This window comes from Hypomesus nipponensis, chromosome 8 (assembly GCF_054491055.1).
Source record: "Hypomesus nipponensis isolate SF chromosome 8, ASM5449105v1, whole genome shotgun sequence".
In the NCBI taxonomy this organism is placed as follows: domain Eukaryota; kingdom Metazoa; phylum Chordata; class Actinopteri; order Osmeriformes; family Osmeridae; genus Hypomesus; species Hypomesus nipponensis.
Genome location: NC_140368.1, coordinates 18500693 through 18518882, shown reverse-complemented (window position 1 = coordinate 18518882; position 18190 = coordinate 18500693). Strand labels below are relative to the sequence as shown.

Sequence of the window (18190 nt, the reverse complement as noted above, 5' to 3'; positions counted from 1 at the left end):
AAGTTTTTAACTTTCAACCAACATTGGTCCACTGTGCAATAATGACGCTTTATTTCAGTATATCACTAAATAATTTAAATACCTTGCTACTCTAATATGTCTCCACAAGTATCTCTGCAATATGATCATCAGCCCATATTTACCGTTCCTTCACTTCATCATTCCCCCACGTTTTCCCTCAACTAATTTTGCTGCTAATGAGTGGAACAATTGTCTCCGCCAAGTGTAAATTCCTTTTTCAAACCACAATGCACTAATGTTCACTTGGAACCAGACCGAGTCCCATCTTTTTAGGGGGACTATGGTTCGGTTGTTTGATCCGCATTAGAGTTCGAATGCGTGTTCTCACCTCTCCAAACGAACCGTACTTTCAGAGAAAACGGACCATGGTCCGATTGAAACGGACCAAACATGTCAGGTGTGAAAGCACTCTTAAATCTCAAGATGCCGGCTATCTGGTGGTTCCTAGGGCTGGGCGGCATGGCCTAAAATGTTTATCACTGTATAATGTGTAAGCACTGACGTTATCGGTATTTATCACAATATATTAGTTATTCTTAACATGGGCGTAGATTTAGGGGGGGACGCTAAGTACTTGTCCCCACCAACATTTGAAAATGACAAAATTGTCCCCACCAATATTTTAGCGAATTGTGCTGCTATTTGGATCGATTCCGACGGCCAGGACGCGCATTTCAACGCATCTCTGAAACTGGGATTTCAGAGAAGAGTTTGCAACTGAACGCATGGATTTGAACTGGAAATTAGCTACTTCAAAGGTGAGTTTCTTTACATAAATAGATTTAAATATATAAACATATTTTCTGAAATCGGAGGGAGGGTGCTATTACGTATAAATTTCGGCTTTTTATTAAGCCTGGTTATCTGTTTCAGATTAACATTGTTTACGTTAGGATTTCGCTAGCTACCACTAGCTAGTAGTAAAGCTAGTATAATGTACTGTAGAGTTATGCTAAACCCTCCAGAAAGTTAAATACTGAAAATACATACAAAGTTTAGCGTCTCACAAATCACCCACAAAAGAATCAGTAAAAATAAACGTTCAGAACTAGAAAAAACCCTGTCCGAAATAGTTTATTTAGCCCTGGAAGACTGTGGAGCTAGCGCGTGGCTGATCACGTTTTGATCAGTCGGCACAGCAATGGCGTCTATAAAAGTATCATGTCACTAATTCTTCCAATTTGTACATGCCATCTGTTTTTGGATAAGTTTATTCGTTAAAACCTTAAGATGCGTGAGTTTTTCCGACGCTTCCACGAGTGAGTTTTTTCCAAAACGGCAGCTAGGTAGCTTTTATTAGCTTCCGTATAGCAACCTAGCATAATACTCGTAGCAATGCTCCTACCTGCTAGTGTTACTTGTTAGCCTACTATTTGTACATTTTGAAGCCATACTATAGCGTTTGTCACATTGTTTGTCTATCGGAAAATAGTCGGTTGTAATGTTCAGAATCACACATGTGTGACGCTACGCTGTGTGGGGCCCTGCTTTCGAACGATCACACATGTGCGATGCTGATCCTTTTATATTTATATCAAAATGCTAATACTATGTACTTAAACTACATTCCACTTTCATTTCTGTACAGAGTATCCTACCATCGTCACACAGCCTACCACTGTGTCCCTGGGAAATTATGGTAAAGTAATGAATGACCGTTTTTAACAGTGACAATAATTGTATGAACCATGGCAACCCTAAAGGCTATGTTTTGAAGCAAAAGCATGACTTAAAACTTTTACATCATCAGACTCCTAGGTGTCAACTCTGGTCTGGTAGAGGAGAACCCATATGGGGCCCAGGAAAACAGCTGGCAGCCAGGCAAGTGCAAATATAAGACACTCAAAGCTTCTCAATAGCATTGCCAACTCATTGTAAGGCATACTTAAGTTGTTCTGATCGTGGCAGGGGGATACATATTTGTCAAAACAACAAATGTTGTCTTACAAATACTTTATATACAGCCATTCAAGGTAACGTGTTATTTACATCAATGTTACAGCTAATCTAGAAGAACCACAGTGTATGCCAATCATGTTAACTCTTGTAAACTTGTTTTACTTGTCTTTACTGACAGACACATTACAGGTTATGTTCCAGAAGATGGAGACATTGGAGGAGAACCAGCGAGAGGCTCTCCTATTCAGGCGACGACAGGGCAAACATGCTGAAGAGGTGCCAGTGATGGACCTACAGGTGGCCCAAACACAGGCTGAACTCCAAGACCTTGAGGAGCGCCTTAAGGTGCTGGAGTTCCGAAAGAATGGTAAGTGTTTTGAGATGTTGTGAACTTTGGCTTACACTTAGTGTTCAACGTTCAAATTGGTGCTAACAATAAGTTCATGACTTCTAATTGCAGATGCTGTGATGAAGTGGAAGACGGGACTAGGAGAGAAGGCTGTGGAGCTCCTCACAGCGTAGACACTCAAACACGCCCCGGCAGCCCATTCAAAACAAGCCAGGTGAATGAATGATGATGGCAGCTTCCCAATCCAACCTTTCACATGGCTATGTGACCAAAAACTAGAATCCCATAATATTTTTTTGATGTATATTATTCTAGATGTGATTTTTTTTATGACTTGTATAGCCCCTTTGATACGTGCAATTATGTTGATAGGACACAAACTTATTTTGTGCTTCATTGTCAGGGCCAACAGACAGGACCTGTAGCGGGGACTGGCAGAAGATGTTCATTCACTGTATTCACTGGCAATTTGTTTGAAATAAAATGACTGAATGTTACATGGAAATGCTGCCTTGTTTATGATTAGCTTGAGTTAGGCAACACACCACACAAACATAGTCCTCTTGAAGTTGGCTATGTAGCCTATTATACAAGAACAAGTAGCATTTGGGGCAAATGAGGTCTGCATTTGAACCGCCCCAATATATGCAAAAGAACTGAGAAATAGAGGTTAGTAATTAACGTCGCAGTTACGGACTGGCAACGGCAGAAAATTACGTTGCTAGGAGGTCGCGGTTACGGACTGGCAACGTCACAAAACAGCGTTGCAAGGAGGTCGCGGTTACCGACTGGCAACGTCTGAAAATAACGTTGCGACGACGTCGCGGTTACGGACTGGCAACGTCGGAAAGTTACGTTGTTAGGAGGTTGCGGTTACGGACTGGCAACGTCACAAGATGACGTTGCGGCAACCTACTGGCGCCCCACAGATGCACGGTCCTGCAACGTCGCCAAATACGTTGCGGCAACGTATGTTTGGTCAACGAGTGACGTTGCGGCAACGTAAGGGCAACGTAACTGTGTTAGCTGGGTCGTGCGTAACGAGTCCTCTCAAAGAGTGATTTGTTAATTTTCTCGTGGCCGCGCATCGGGACTGTTGCATTGGCTCGTCAAAGTAAACAGAAATTATTCGTTCATTTCCCGACTCGGTCTTCAGGTAGGCTACGAGTCTTTGGATCATTTTAGCAGAGGAAGCATTGTAGCTAGTGATGTTACGCTCGATACCGTGCTCACGAAGCGGTATCGACCTTTCGAAACAATTTGTACCGATACAAACGTGTCGAGCGTGGCTTCAAATGGGCAGAAACCACGTGATCAGAGTTGAAGTGTCGAAGTGACGTCCGAAGCATTGGACGTCACACGAGCAGCTGAGACAAACGGCGTATTATTCAAACGCTTACAAGACATCAGACATCGCTAATATTCGTAGGTTATAAAGAGGAGACAGGCCTATTTACGGACACTACATTCATTGACAGAACCAGATACAGATAGATTGCCAGAGCTAGATAGACAGAGATAGATACAGATATGAGATAGTAGGTGTACACAAGCACATAGCCTACATCTCTAGTTTTACCAGCCTTCAAATGTGGCCATCCCTTTCCCGGTTGCAAAAGCATGTTCCAAAACCTTCACCGCTAGCTTACATTGTCATATAGTAATATATTCTTTTAGCATATACTTCTACTAAAACGGGGTGAAGGGATGCGATCTCACTGTATCTGAGTGAGGGGTTGCGCTCTTACCACGAGGCCATGCTCAATTGAACTTTGTGTAGGTAATGTAATAAGAACCTAAAAATAAATTTCATAAACGTAAAGTAGCAAAGACGTTACGTTGTTTATAATACAACAACATATATGATAACATATTTTTGACACTTGCAAATCGAAACATTTGTCACATAACCTATATTTATCAAGTTGTCAATGACGATTATGAGACTGCAGCTCGAGGACTTGACGTCACTTGATTCCTTCCATCGCTCGATACAGTCGCCATACCATAAACTGACCAGCAGATGTCCCTATGGAGAAGATGTATTGAACGCTTCGAAAAAGCGATACTTTTTCGAGACAATTGTGTCAAATAGCTCGTTGCTTCGAAAAGCTTTGTTTCCCCCATCACTAATTGTAGCTAGAGGAAACAAACAATTTGTTCATTTCCCAACTCGGTCTTTCTACGAGTCTTTGGATCATTTTTCACGTGATCTGCATAGGCTCTGTACTGGTGGCTAGAGGAAAATGAACGATTCGTTAATTTCCAGACTCGGTCTTTCTGCGAGTCTTTAGATAATTTTTTCACGTGACCCGCATTGTACTTTTTAGTAGAGGAAACAGTTTTGTCATTCCCTTTCGCGTAAGTAAGACGTGAATGATATCCCCCCCCCCCGTTGAAATGAACGAATGACTCGAAAAATATGAATGTTCGCTTCCTCTGGAGTTGCGCTAGCTTGTTTGTTGACTTTCGTTGGCTGGCACAATGCGTGCAGCGACCATGCTGATGCTCATGTTCATGCCGGTATACCGCCCACCCCTAGTGGTTCCCAAAATTAAGAAAAAATCGCTGGAGGCAGGGCGTTCTCATATAGAGCACCTCTTCTCTGGAACAAATTACCTGTCTCAATTAATCCTGTAAGACCCCTTGTTGTAAAATTACAACGTCACCTCTAGCATTTTAATTGCTAATTTCTTTTTTTTTGAAAGACCAAATGTATCCAATGGCATTGCAAGGCAAGACAATAGGACCCATTGGTTATGTAAATGTGGTCGTTCCAAAAAAAACGTATTTGTTTTTTGGATAGCTAAAGGTGATGTTGAAATTTTAAGTCGGGTCTTACAGGAGGCTGATACTGTTTCGACATTCAAAATTAGGTTAAAAACATTCTTGTTTTGTCAATTCTATGACTGCTAAAGGTAAGTATGTGTGTATGTACTTTCTATGTAAACCTGGGGTGTGCGTTTGTCTGTGTGTATCAGTGACGTGCAGCCAGGGTAGGCAAGGTAGGCACTGCCTACCCTGCCAAAATTCAAAAGTTAAAATGTTTCTTAAATCATTTTATTTAATAAACTTGTATTTTTACTGATTATTTTTGTGATTTATATATGCAATATGTATGTAATTCCAATTGTTTAGATGTTACGATGACAAATGTAGCAGTTACGCATAATCAAATAAAAAAAATGCTAGAATAAGCAGTGCTTTTACTGTCCATTCATTGCGGACAACAAGCAGAAAAAATGCGCACTTCAACCCTGTATTCTTTAACATGTTCGTCGAAAAGCACAACTCTTCTGTGCCTTTGCACGTAAATATGTTATGCCAGTAATCATCTACGTTACGTATCAAACATGGACCAATTAAAATCGAGATATTACTGGACATTTGCACAGCTATCGTCATTACCATAGACATAATAAAGAATAGACGCCGCATCGAACGCTATTGCCTACTGGCGCTGACTAGACGTGGGGCCGCCATCTTGGAAAGGTCCGATCATTATGCCAGTAATCATCTACGTTACGTATCAAACATGGACCAATTAAAATTGAGATATTACTGGACATTTGCGCAGCTATCGTCATTACCATAGACATAATAAAGAATAGACGCTGCATCGAACGCTATTGCCTACTGGCGCTGACTAGACGTGGGGCCGCCATCTTGGAAAGGTCCGATCGCTCCACTTAGTGCAATATGTTTGGTTGGGGCAATGAGCTGTCAGCGCATTTAATTAATCATACTGCACTGAATACCAAATGGATTTTCACACCTTTTTTTTCTGCAAAGGTCATACATGTAGCTATTATACAGGCCACATGTTTTGGCGTATTTTAATATTCATAGTGGGCCTTTCCTTTAAACCCTTTCCTGCCAGACCATTCAAATATGGGCATTAAAATGCCCATGGTTCCCGCGTCAATATATTTGCCATCTAATTGCCGATTTTAATTCTGAAAACTGCCAGATACTCATGATAACTTAAGCTCAAAGTACATGTCATTGGTTAGGGGTTACTGGGATGGGGAAATAAATGTATCGTCAGCAACGGGAGCCATTGTTTTCCAAGGCAGAGCCAGAGCGGAGACCATGGGAGATTGCCTTCTGTGTTAGATTCACAGCTTCGAATTGAAATCGGAGACGATATTATGAGTAAAGACAAGTTTCTTAATATGTGTTGTCAATATTGTCGATTAAAAGTCTAACCTTTTACTTACGAAGAATTTGTTTGTGGGAGTGACATGAGTTATTTGAGCAAAGAATTAGTGTCCGGCTTGGCCGTTTTTAATAGGCAGCTATGACAGTAGTAGCACTGTTAAGCCTAGATTTTAGCAGCTTTCTGTGAAATTTGGAAAAACAACATGAACTAGCTAGATTATATAAACTATAAGCTAAATGTACATGCCTTGTTTGGCCAATTCGGTCGATTGTGGAAGAAGTACAAGTACTATAGCAACTGCCCTGATGCCTACAGTCGGTGCCACTTGTGTAAAATTCGCTGGCCAATGTTATACCAGTAATATCTGTTTTATTTCTACAATAGCATTCTTGTGTCAGTTGTGTCATCTAAGTCAGTGTTATGGAATATGACATATCAAGTCTCAGTTCATAGCCGGGTATACACCGGCCGGTGCAGTAAACATAGGGGGCTAGGCTAGCTTGCTAGCTACAATTTCAGTACAGTAATATCAAAGATTCTTGCTCAAATCTTCCTCTCAACATTGGTAAGATTCTATTCACAAAATGCAACAAATAGTACTGTAATGGTAAATATTACTTGTGAAAAGTAATCCCCTGAGCCCTATTTAAGATGGTTCGCCGATTAGAGCATGAATATGTTGCACAGTGTTGCGGCATCTTGTTTATTCTGCTGCTACACAACTGGGAATTTGACCTTTCCAAGATGGCGGCCGCATTTCTCGCGCCCAGCAGCCAATGCAGCGTCTACTCTTTATTATGCACAACTACGTTGTAAGCGTAATCCCCGCAAAATTCAAGTCAAAATGACAGCCGTGGTGTCTGCCGATATCAGAGTTGAGGAATTTCTCCAAGCTCGATTTTATTCAAAAAAGGAGTTAATAGCAAGAGGGAGGTCTACGCCAGACTTAGATGGACTACTGCAGCAAATGGGACAACATGTTTTTGATCGTTTCAAACAGGTTGGTATGAAAAGATTGGCTATGTGACTGTGCTAACATTCAGTAGTTCTAGGCTACTGTACTGCTTGTACTGTTTACTGCATTTACTGTTTTGACATATTATCTTAACAATAAATTAGGTAATCTGGCTTTCATAACTCAGTGCCTAGCCTCTTACTGACATCACCGCACTCACTGGTGTGTATCACATGTAACTTTTAAATTGCAATTAAAGCTTCTATATGTTAACGTTGCCCCATCTAGATTTTACAAATAAAGTAAACCCGGGGGACAGGGCATTCTCATCCTTATTCGTATAAAAAGAGTTATTTCCCCTGGAACAGATTTAATGTTCCAACCGAGGGGGGCTGGCGCTGTCTTAGTGTCTAGGGCTGCATCAAATACCCTTTTTTGCTCTGCTAAATTGATGCACTAGTCCACACTTGACCGGTGGGGATCTCATTCTAATATGACTGTAACTGTTAACTGCTCCTGGCATTCTCAAATCCCTGCTCTCCCTTCTCTATCCCCCCTCCACACATCCCCTGTGGTGTGGGGGGTTGGAACTGTCAGCACCTGCCTGGTGGTCGGTCTGCCAATGCTGGACCTGGTCGCCAACCGGAAACCAGTCTCCATGACGGGCAACAGCGAGTTTCCCGATCTCTTCCCACATCTACCAAGTTGAACAATGGATTTTGGCGTTTCTAAACCCATTGACACTTCCCTGCTGTATGACTATGTTAAGCCTGTGTTCTGCTCCTCTCTTTCACCAACCATCTCTGGAGGAGGGGATCCCTTACTGAATTGCTCCTCCCAATGTTTCTTCCATTTTTTCTAGTCCAGTGAGTTTTTCTGGGAGTTTTCCTTGACTTCCTTGAGGGTTTGGGTTGGTTAAGGGGCAGTTCTATGGGCATATGTGAAGCCCTCTGTGACATGCTTGCGTGTAAAAAGGGCAATACAAATACATTTTTATTTGATTTAGGCAGGAATTAGAAAAGGTGGACTTTGATTGTGAAGGAGGAAGTTGTGCGCGAGTGGAGACAGTGTGGACGGCCAAATCGAGGAGTCACGGAGCCCTGTAGTCTGTCCGTGTCTCAAATTATTATAAATTATAAGCCTTCAAGAACGATCAGTTACAATTTTGTAAATCCAATTACTATAACAGCTAACTAACTTAGCTTCTTGTTTCTTCTAACTTAGCAACCATTCGTCATGGTAAACTGTTTCACAGTTTCAAGATGGAGGAGAAACTTATCGTGTGTGGCTGCACACTCAGTCCAGTTCAGAACAAAGTTACGTAATGTGACAAGCCGGAATTTAACGATTACATTAAAATAATAATGCATGCAGGGTTGCCGATGTTGTCAGTGTCCCTGGTGTGTTTTTATACTTTTAAATTCAGTCTCGTCACATTACGTGACATTCTGTGCCACTGCTAGCTCGCTAGCCCAGCCGACACACGACTGGTTGAGTGACTAGTGGCGTAACATGTAGTCTACTGTAATCTTGCACTATTTAAATATTGTTTATTTTTACACAAATGTTGTGTAAAAGTGATATTTTGATCGATGTTGTGAGTACATGAACCCAAGTATGCATGCTTGGCCATGACTACAACTGTGACCTTAGAGAACTACAACTTTGTATTAACTTGTTTGACACGCCCCCGAGCGTGGTGTACTGTGGGAAAGCGAGCGGTGCAGACCGTTAAAAAGCGCTGTAGTAGTGCTACATTCGCTTTAGGCATAATTAAAGTTTTTGTGGCATGAAGGTGAAGCTAACCAGTGAGTAACATGTACTGTAATCTTGCACTAGTAAAATATTGCTAAAAAGAGCTAAAATCATATAGTATAGAAAGTAATGCTGCATCTAGCCAGCTGATCATTTCTTGCATCTTGTGTGTAAAAGTGGTATTTTGATCAATATTGTGAGTACATGAACCCAAGTCTGCATGCTTGGGACCTGTAAACTGTGGGAAGGCAAGCAGTGCAGAGCGCAAAAAAAAGCATTTACAAAGAAAATAAATAATTATCAATAAATATATATGAGGGAGAATATAGGTTGTGCCTTGTCGAAGGCGGGCACACCCAATAACACATTGTATTTGTAATGCGCCTTTCTTGCAGTCAAAGCACTGCTATTGTTACGCTGTCTTGGAACAGACTGCATCTGCAAAATTATGCTGTGTTGTGTTTGAGATTACATAGTTGCATTGTATTTTGTAAACCACATACTGTTCCTTTTTTACAGATCAAACTTTATTAAAGCAGTTCTTAACCACTGTAATACAGTTTGAACTGTGCACTTCTAGTGCTTGATTATCTGCTGCATCAAATATGTGCAGGCTAATATATGTTACTTTGAAAAAAAGCATGGTTGTGGGTAAAAGGGTGCTACATCTTCTCTCCCACTATTCAACTTCTGCCAATGTTGCACAGAATGGAAGACAAATGCTTCTCTGGTAGAGACAAGGTAGGTCAACAATCCCAAACAGTGGCTGCAATACTGGCCTGACCGGCAAAAACTGCATTGTGCTCCTAAAGTCAGCTCATTTCATCAATAGTGCGCACCTCAGCACCAACAGGATTTACTGCTGCCAGTTTATTTACATTTGTATTAATATATCTTTGCCAGGAAACATTTCACATAAGACAAATTCATCCTAATCTCAACTCCACAATAGTTACAGGGAGGCATGGTGTTAATTATCCTCCACTTTACTTTCAGTAAGACACCTCTAGTACACAACCACCTTAAATAAACAACGCTTTAGCCAGGGCCAGATCAGTACACCTCTGCCAACTAGTTGGTAATAAATCAATTAGAAGACAGATTCAAAGAGTCGAAGAACAGGTTTAGCAAGGCGGTGAGAGAGGCTAAACAATTGTACTCAGAGGGACTGAAACACCAATTCTCTGCTAACAACTCTGCTTCTGTCTGGAGAGGGCTCGGGCAGATCACCAACTACAAGCCAAGGCCAACAGGACTGAACGACTACAGACCCGTCGCCCTGACCTCTGTGGTAATGAAGTATTTTCAGCGCCTGCTGTTTGCACACCTCAAATCCACCACAGACCCTTTCCTGGACCCCCTGCAGTTTTCCTACAGAGGCAACAGGTCTGTGGATGATGCTGTTAACATGGCCCTCCACTTCACCCTACAGCACCTGGACTCCCCAGCATCCTACGCCAGGATCCTGTTTGTGGATTTCAGCTCTGCCTTCAACACCATCATCCCAGCCCTGCTTCAGGACAAGCTCTCCCAGCTGAACGTGCCCGACTCCACCTGCAGGTGGATCAGACTTCCTGTCTAACAGGAAGCAGTGCGTTAAGCTGGGAACACAAGTCTCTGACTCCTGGTCCATCAGCACCGGATCTCCTCAGGGCTGCGTCCTTTCCCCTCTGCTCTTCTCCCTATACACCAACAGCTGCACCTCCAGTTATCCGTCTGTCAAACTTCTGAAGTTTGTGAACGACACCACCCTCATTGGGCTCATCTCTGACGGGGACGAGTCTGACTATAGGTGGGAAGCTGACAACCTGGTGACCTGGTGCAGCCAGAACAACTTAGAGCTCATTCAACATTGTTGAGTCCTCTCCAAGTTGGACTACTGCTGCTCGCTGGTCTCCCAGCATGTGCAACCCGCCCTCTTCAGAGGATTCAGAACGCAGCGGCCCGTCTGGTCTACAATCTACCCAGACGCTCCCATGTTACCCCGCTCCTCATCTCTCTCCACTGGCTACCCATCAACGCCTGTATCAGATTCAAGACCCTGGTACTGACCTTCCGAGCAGTAAACGGGACTGCACCCGACTACATCAAGTCTCTCCTGCAGCCTTACACCCCCACCCGCCACCTACGGTCTTCTCCAGACAACCGCCTGGTGGTCCCACAGCTCAAGACCGCCCGGTCCCAACACAAGCTTTTCTCCTGCCTGGCCCCCCAGGGGTGGAATCAACTCCCCACTTCCATCAGAGACAATGACTGTCTCTCCACCTTTAAGAAAAGGCTCAAGACGCACTTGTTCCGGGAGTACAACGGCACTTAGGAATGGTTTGCTTGACCCGATGTTAGTTTCTTCAAGGATCACAATGACTCTTGCTTAGAGACTTGTTGCTCTTGTGGTTAGTGGTAACTGATTAAAATGTTTGTACTCGCTGTGATATTGTTTTTATTGTTGCTTGTTTTTCTACAGGTGCACTTATAGCGGTTCATGTTGTTTAATTGTAACTTGTTTAACTACATGCTCTTATGGTTCTTCCCTTTGGCACTTATTTTGATCGCGTTGCAGCCGTAACATGTCCTGTGTGAATAGGGGGTAAGCCCAATAGCTGCTTTCTCGATCTAATTCCTGACAGACTCATTAGGATAAGTGGTGTAAGTCTCTAATATAGTGCCAAGGAGTGTTTCTCAGGAGATCCTGTGTAATATGGGTATATATTCCCAGATGTAGATTTCTTAAAGGGAGGTGAGGAGTACAGTGCCTTGCGAAAGTATTGGCCCCCCTTGAACTTTTTGACCTTTTGCCACATTTCAGGCTTCAAACATAAAGATATTTAAAAAAAAAAAAATGTTGAAAAAATCAACAACAAGTGGGACACAATCATGAAGTGGAACGAAATTTATTGGATATTTCAAACTTTTTTAACAATTAAAAAACTGAAAAATTGGGCGTGCAAAAGTATTTGGCCCCCTTAACTTAATACTTCGTAGCGCCACCTTTTGCTGCGATTACAGCTGTAAGTCGCTTTGGGTATGTCTCTATCTGTTGTGCACATCGAGAGACTGACATTTTTTGTATTGTTGCCAAAAAGTTCGATTTTGGATTCATCTGACCAGAGCACCTTCTTCCACATGTTTGGTGTGTCTCCCACGTGGCTTTTGGCAAACTTTAAATGACACTTTATGGATATCTTTAAGATATGTTTTTCTTCTTGCCACTCTTCCATAAAGGCCAGATTTGTGCAGTATACGACTGATTGTTGTCCTATGGATAGAGTCTCCCACCTCAGCTGTAGATCTCTGCAGTTCATCCAGAGTGATCATGGGCCTCTTGGCTGCATCTCTGATCAGTCTTCTTCTGTATGAGCTGAAAGTTTAGAGGGACGGCCGAGTCTTCGTAGATTTGCAGTGGTCTGATACGACTCCCATTTCAATATTATCACTTGCACAGTGCTCCTTGGGATGTTTGAAGCTTGGGAAATCTTTTTGTATACAAATCTGGCTTTAAACTTCTCCACAACAGTATCACGGACCTGCCTGGTGTGTTCCTTGTTCTTCATGATGCACTCTGCGCTTTAAACGGACCTCTGAGACTATCACACAGCAGGTGCATTTATACGGAGACTTGATTACACAGAGGTGGATTCTATTTATCATCATTAGTCATTTAGGTCAACATTGGATCATTCAGAGATCCTCACTGAACTTCTGGAGAGTGTTTGCTGCACTGAAAGCAAAGGGGCCAAATACTTTTGCACGCCCAATTTTTCAGTTTTTGATTTGTTAAAAAAGTTTGAAATATCCAATAAATTTCGTTCCACTTCATGATTTTGTCCCACTTGTTGTTTTATTTCTTTGTTTGAAGCCTGAAATGTGGCAAAAGGTCAAAAAGTCAAGGGGGGCCAATATTTTCGCAAGGCACTGTATGTCAAATTCATGAAAGAAGAGGCTAAGACGACCTTGAGATAACTTTTGTCTCATTAGCTGTGTTCGACATCGGCTGCGGCTGGCTGCAACGATCTGCGAGAGTTGCCGCTTGCAGTCAAGGGGGAGTTGAAAAAGACGCCAAGTCGGACGTTTTATGTTTACCGTGGTTTGCTGCGTTTACGTCAGTCATGTGAGTTTAGATAAAATGTCCTACTTGTATATAATGTATTTAAGTGATTAAGTGTGCTTGAAATCAATCAATCACGTTGTACCTTTTGTAATTAGTCTACTTAATGTGTTTTTATATTGTATAAGATGTAGTGATTTTTAGGGTGACTTTAACATTCTATCAAGGGTTACAGATCAAAAATAGCCATAGCGGCAAATTCTGGCACATTTACAGTCATGTTCATTCATGTGCACCGCCTCTGTAAAAAAAACGACTTTTAATTCACCATGGCTGATCAAGCGCTGTTTGCTTTCTGTTTTGCTGACGAACTGCATGGTCGCAAATGTAATTGTTTTTGCATTAGAACTTGCACGACCAGTGCACTGAAATAGATCATTTATGTATTGTGTAACTCTCTCTCCAATCTGCAGATTGATAATACAACCAGAACTCAACTAAACTTTCCGTTAGTGAAGAGGCAGACTAAAACATTTTCTTCAACGATAGTATTTCAGTTTGTCAATAAAGTAGTTTTTAATTAAATTGTACTGTTTGGTCTGGATTTGAGCAATAGCAAGACTGAAGGTGTCAGAATAAACACAAATCACACAACAACGTTGTCGTGTATGAGTCTGGCCAATCATGAAATAGCTGTGTCGTCATTAGAGCTCCTGCAGTTGCTCTGGAGAAGATGCATGGCTAACCCAGCCAGCTGCTCTTGAATCGTTCTGCGGTATGTTGATGACATATGTCACAGTGACTTGCGTTGGTGCCGTCTCAAGTTGGACAAAAATTCTAACCGGCATGCATTGGTTCAAGTCAGCCGCCTATTGGCGCCGGCACTGCATGAAGTTGAACACACCTATTAGGTGTGGGAGTCAGGTTCCAGACTGCGCCCTCTGCCTAGTCTAGTCCAATCTGACTATCATTCACAACACTCATGTCAACCTGGATAGAGATCAAGAACAAACTGTACTTGTTAAATATTAACTGAATTAGCAAATCGCAATGTTTTGACCCAGGTGTGTATCTACATATAAGTAAAATGCTGTGACGTAACATTTTTTATTTGTATTATATTAGAAAAAAAAATCTTGACGAGTGTTGAGAGCTAGCTGGTCGATAATGGGTTCCCTTAAACTAGTCAACTAGAAGAGCAAGCAGAGTGTGTATGTGTGTGCATGTCTGTATTATATCGGAGTGAATTTTGTTTAGGAACACTGCATCTCACAGAGGTACTGTAAATCCTATTTACCTGAATGTAATACTTGTCAAAGGTTAGGATGGGTCCAAAGTAGAAAAACGGCAGATAGAAGTTAAACTTGAGCAACTCCAAGATGCTATAGTTCCCTTCTCTCCGCTCACAGTTCTCCAGGGCAAAGCTCATACAGCGCAGTATAGTAAATCCACAGCCACCATAGAACAATACAGGCCTCAGCTCAAACGAGCCAGTCACAAAGCCAGCCTGCAGAAGAAAGGGGACTTATTAATAGTCAATATGAGTAAATTACATTAAACAAAGGTTAACATTTGAAATTATAAACATACATGTATGCATTCATGCAAATATGTAAGGTCATATTTTGTATGTGCATGCTGTGCTGTGCAGAACTGCTCTGAGATGTTCTCCAAGGCATAACACACCTGCCACGACACAAAGGGCTCACACTTGAAAGTTGCCAGGGTGGTGAGGCCCGTCACAAAGCAGAGCCACCTGATTTTCACTAAGGAAATGCTGTAGAGCAGGATGCAGTGGGACAGGATGAGAGTGACATAGGTCCAGCCCATAGTGGTCCACACAGCCAACACGCCATATACCATGTAAACCAAGGACCTGTGCTGTGGGAGAGACAAGCAGTGTTGGTATTGCTTGGGCCAGTAAAATGCTGGGCCAGGAAAAACCCTTTAAACTCTCAAAGCTATATATATATTCCTTTATCTTGACACAAAACTGAGGTTAACAACGCCTGCTCAATTTTTTTTCTCCCTAGAGTATGATAGATAAATTGCTTAACTGTATTATGTAGTAAATCTGTATGGCAGCATTTAGATTTGATGAGTTTCTCCACTAATTTATTCAATTTGTCACTTGTGTATATCTTCTTATCAGTGGAGGATCATCCTCCGCAGTGAAATTTCTTAAAATAAAAAATTACACATTTTAGATAAAACTATACTAAATATATGTCCCGAAACATTTATAAAAACGGGGGGGGGGGGGGGGGATAACAATAAAATGAATAAAAATTACCTCATTAAAAATAAGCACACTAACATTTAATTATACCGCCACACAAATACACCGCACTGAACTGTAAGTAAAGTTGAAATTACGAATATCATTCACGTCTTACTGCTAAACCTTGCAGTGAGAAAGTGAAAGTGAATGACAAAAACAAATCCTTTCTGTTTTCTTTTCGGGGCGTATATATTCAGCTCATGTGAAAAATGATCCAAAGATTTGTATCCTGGTTTCATCATTCACATCTTACTATACTAAACATATGTATATGAAGTCTTTTTCCCGAAATTCAGCCTTGGTGCAGAATTACAGCCACTACGAGCAGTCCCACATTGAGCTTTCCTTAGGACATGCCATTTCTGTGTCTGTAGCTTTAAATGCTATGAGGAGGAGAGAGGCGGGGCTAACTGCCATGCTTCAGTTGTTTCCAAGCCATGATGTCTCTCGAGGAAAAAACGATATTGCGCTTGCACCGTCGTAGCTAATTTTCTCATTGGTGGGCCAAATTCTTTATGACGACATAAGAGGAAGATTTTCAGATCGGAGCATTTGAGCTTTCATTTTCTCAAAGGCAGAGAAGAATACCCAGGGCTTGGTTTACACCTATCAACATTTCTAGCCACTGGGGGACCAAAGGCAGGCTAGGGGAACTCAATTTAATGTTAAATAACCTCCTAAGGTGAAGTTTTCATGCCATGTTAAGTATTGTGTCGGATGAAAGAAACTATAAGTTAAGTTAATTATAAGAAAACAAAGTTAAATAGGCCTATATATATATATATATACACATATATATAGTTACTATTATGATGATGATGCTTTACTATTAATAGCTTACTGTTATTGTTAATGCCATCATTGTGGTGTTAGCTGACATAACGTTGCATAACCATACCATTGTGGTTATCAGACATGATTTATTAATCTTCGTCTTTGCTTCAGAAGAACATGTCAACAATCTATAATGATGCCTTAACATGCCACGATATCACTAATTATATTAGGCTATAATTACGATTGTCATACCATGACAATAATAACATTCATTGCAAAATTGTTAAATCTGCTTTAAAATAACGTAAATAAACTCTATAAAACAAGCGAAGCAGGTTCATGCAGGGGGACGCGAGACCTAGCGCGACTAACAATCGTCATCAAGCTTCAGGCACACCCTTTCAATAGGGCGGGGTATATAGCAGGGAATCCCAGTTCCTGCATTGCTAGTGCGACACAAACACTCTCGGTCTCCTGCGGCCTCCACCTCCCCGGCCTCCTCCCTTTTCTCTGGTCTTCTTTTTCTTCTTTCTCAGGGGAATGCTGGTGCTGCTCTCTGCCCGGATGTCGAGACACGGTGTTTCAGGAGACACGGTGTCTCCTGAGACACCGTGTCTCAGGAGACACCGTGTCTCCTGAGACACGGTGAGACACCGTGTCTCCTGAGACACCGTGTCTCAGGAGACACCGTGTCTCAGGAGACACGGTGTCTCAGGAGACACCTTGTCTCAGGAGACACCGTGTCTCAGGAGACACCGTGTCTCAAAGTATCTGTAACGAAACTACCTAGTCCTCCTGCCTGAACCTCCGTCATATATGTGTGCAACCATTTGTAAAACTGGCTACAGCAAGGCAGGCGAACTGTATCAAGCCCTTTCTCCTTGTGCTCATTCAGCTCAGGTAAATCACCGATCGGCTAATGTTCCCTTTTGTGCTCTTACCCTGTTCATATCGGCAAACACATTTCTAGGCAACTTTTTTTGACGTAAGCAAATAAATGGGGTGCTAGTTTACCCATTTCGGATTGGTTTCAAACTTCTTGCAAAAATCTGCAAAAATAATTATATGAAAAAGATAGTATGAGCCAGGTTTGAGAATAGAAAAAACATTATTGCGGGAGAATTTTGAAGTGTATTAAGTATTCTTTAAATATGGATGGTATTGATTATTGACTGGTTTACCGTTATTAAAATAGTTGAGACAAGGAGGCGAGCCAAACCTAACGCCTTAAACGCTTTCTAAATAAAGCATTATTTTCTCTTTTTGCACATCTCGCTCTCTCGACTCACACCTCATCTTCTGATTTACAATAATTTAAATAATTATGGCATCTTTTGCTTTTGATGTAACATTGATTTGCTCATGTAAAGACAGCTAAGAGGTATGTAATAATATAAATATAAATGATCTATTTCAGATTTGGTACAGTACCTCATCATGAAAAATGTATGTGTTTTGGAAATACATTCTGCCAAGGTGTTTAAATAGCCTTTTGACTGAAAGAGGCCTGATCCCACAGTAGACTTACCTGTGGAGCCAGCATGGAGCAGATCTTGGCAAAGATCACATGACCAGACAGGGCAAATAGGATGTGCTCTCGAAATGTAGAAAACCACATCACCCACTCAAAATCAGCTGTTTCCTGCAGAGCAAACATAATAAAATAAATGTATTTGCAGAACACATCATCAGTCTGAGGTAGTATAGTATGCAATGGTTCAAATTCAGTGGGAGTGACAAACCTATTTTAATCAACAACGGACACGGTAAACATTCTCACCATTTTTTTCCCAAAGTAGTACCATCCTGGCTTCACACTGGTTTTGAAGGTCTTTCTATTTGCATTTGCTGAATTGAGAGTGAAGATTCACCTAAATCAGTTACAAGTTCAACAACTGTCCAATATGTTACAGATAAAAAGTTAAGACAATTAAACATAAAAATAC

The 18190-nt window shown here is 41.6% G+C and overlaps 1 protein-coding gene and 1 long non-coding RNA gene across 6 annotated transcripts in view; one reads left to right on the top strand and one right to left on the bottom strand.

Annotated features, from left to right (window-relative positions):
• The window catches only part of hhatlb (hedgehog acyltransferase like, b), a 93368-nt gene that overhangs the window by 73116 nt on the left and 2062 nt on the right, over window positions 1-18190 (bottom strand). The window contains exons 3-6 of one of the 2 annotated variants that reach the window (XM_084702599.1): window positions 18025-18092; window positions 17773-17886; window positions 14873-15067; window positions 14484-14693 (exon numbers count right to left, since the gene is read on the bottom strand). In XM_084702599.1, coding sequence (XP_084558725.1) covers window positions 14484-14693; window positions 14873-15067; window positions 17773-17886; window positions 18025-18092 — 587 coding nt within the window. Of the gene's footprint in view, window positions 1-14483; window positions 14694-14872; window positions 15068-17772; window positions 17887-18024; window positions 18093-18190 lie in introns of those variants that run through there. The other variant, XM_084702600.1, reaches the window with a different exon arrangement.
• On the top strand, window positions 644-2772 carry LOC146276200 (uncharacterized). Of its 4 annotated transcripts, none has more exons than XR_014766258.1 (6): window positions 644-779; window positions 1610-1660; window positions 1772-1842; window positions 2099-2287; window positions 2381-2483; window positions 2673-2772. It is a non-coding gene; the product is annotated as an uncharacterized LOC146276200 (long non-coding RNA). The 4 variants fall into 4 exon arrangements; XR_014766256.1 differs by having other exon boundaries at window positions 645-779; window positions 2110-2287; XR_014766257.1 differs by lacking the exon at window positions 644-779 and having other exon boundaries at window positions 827-1660.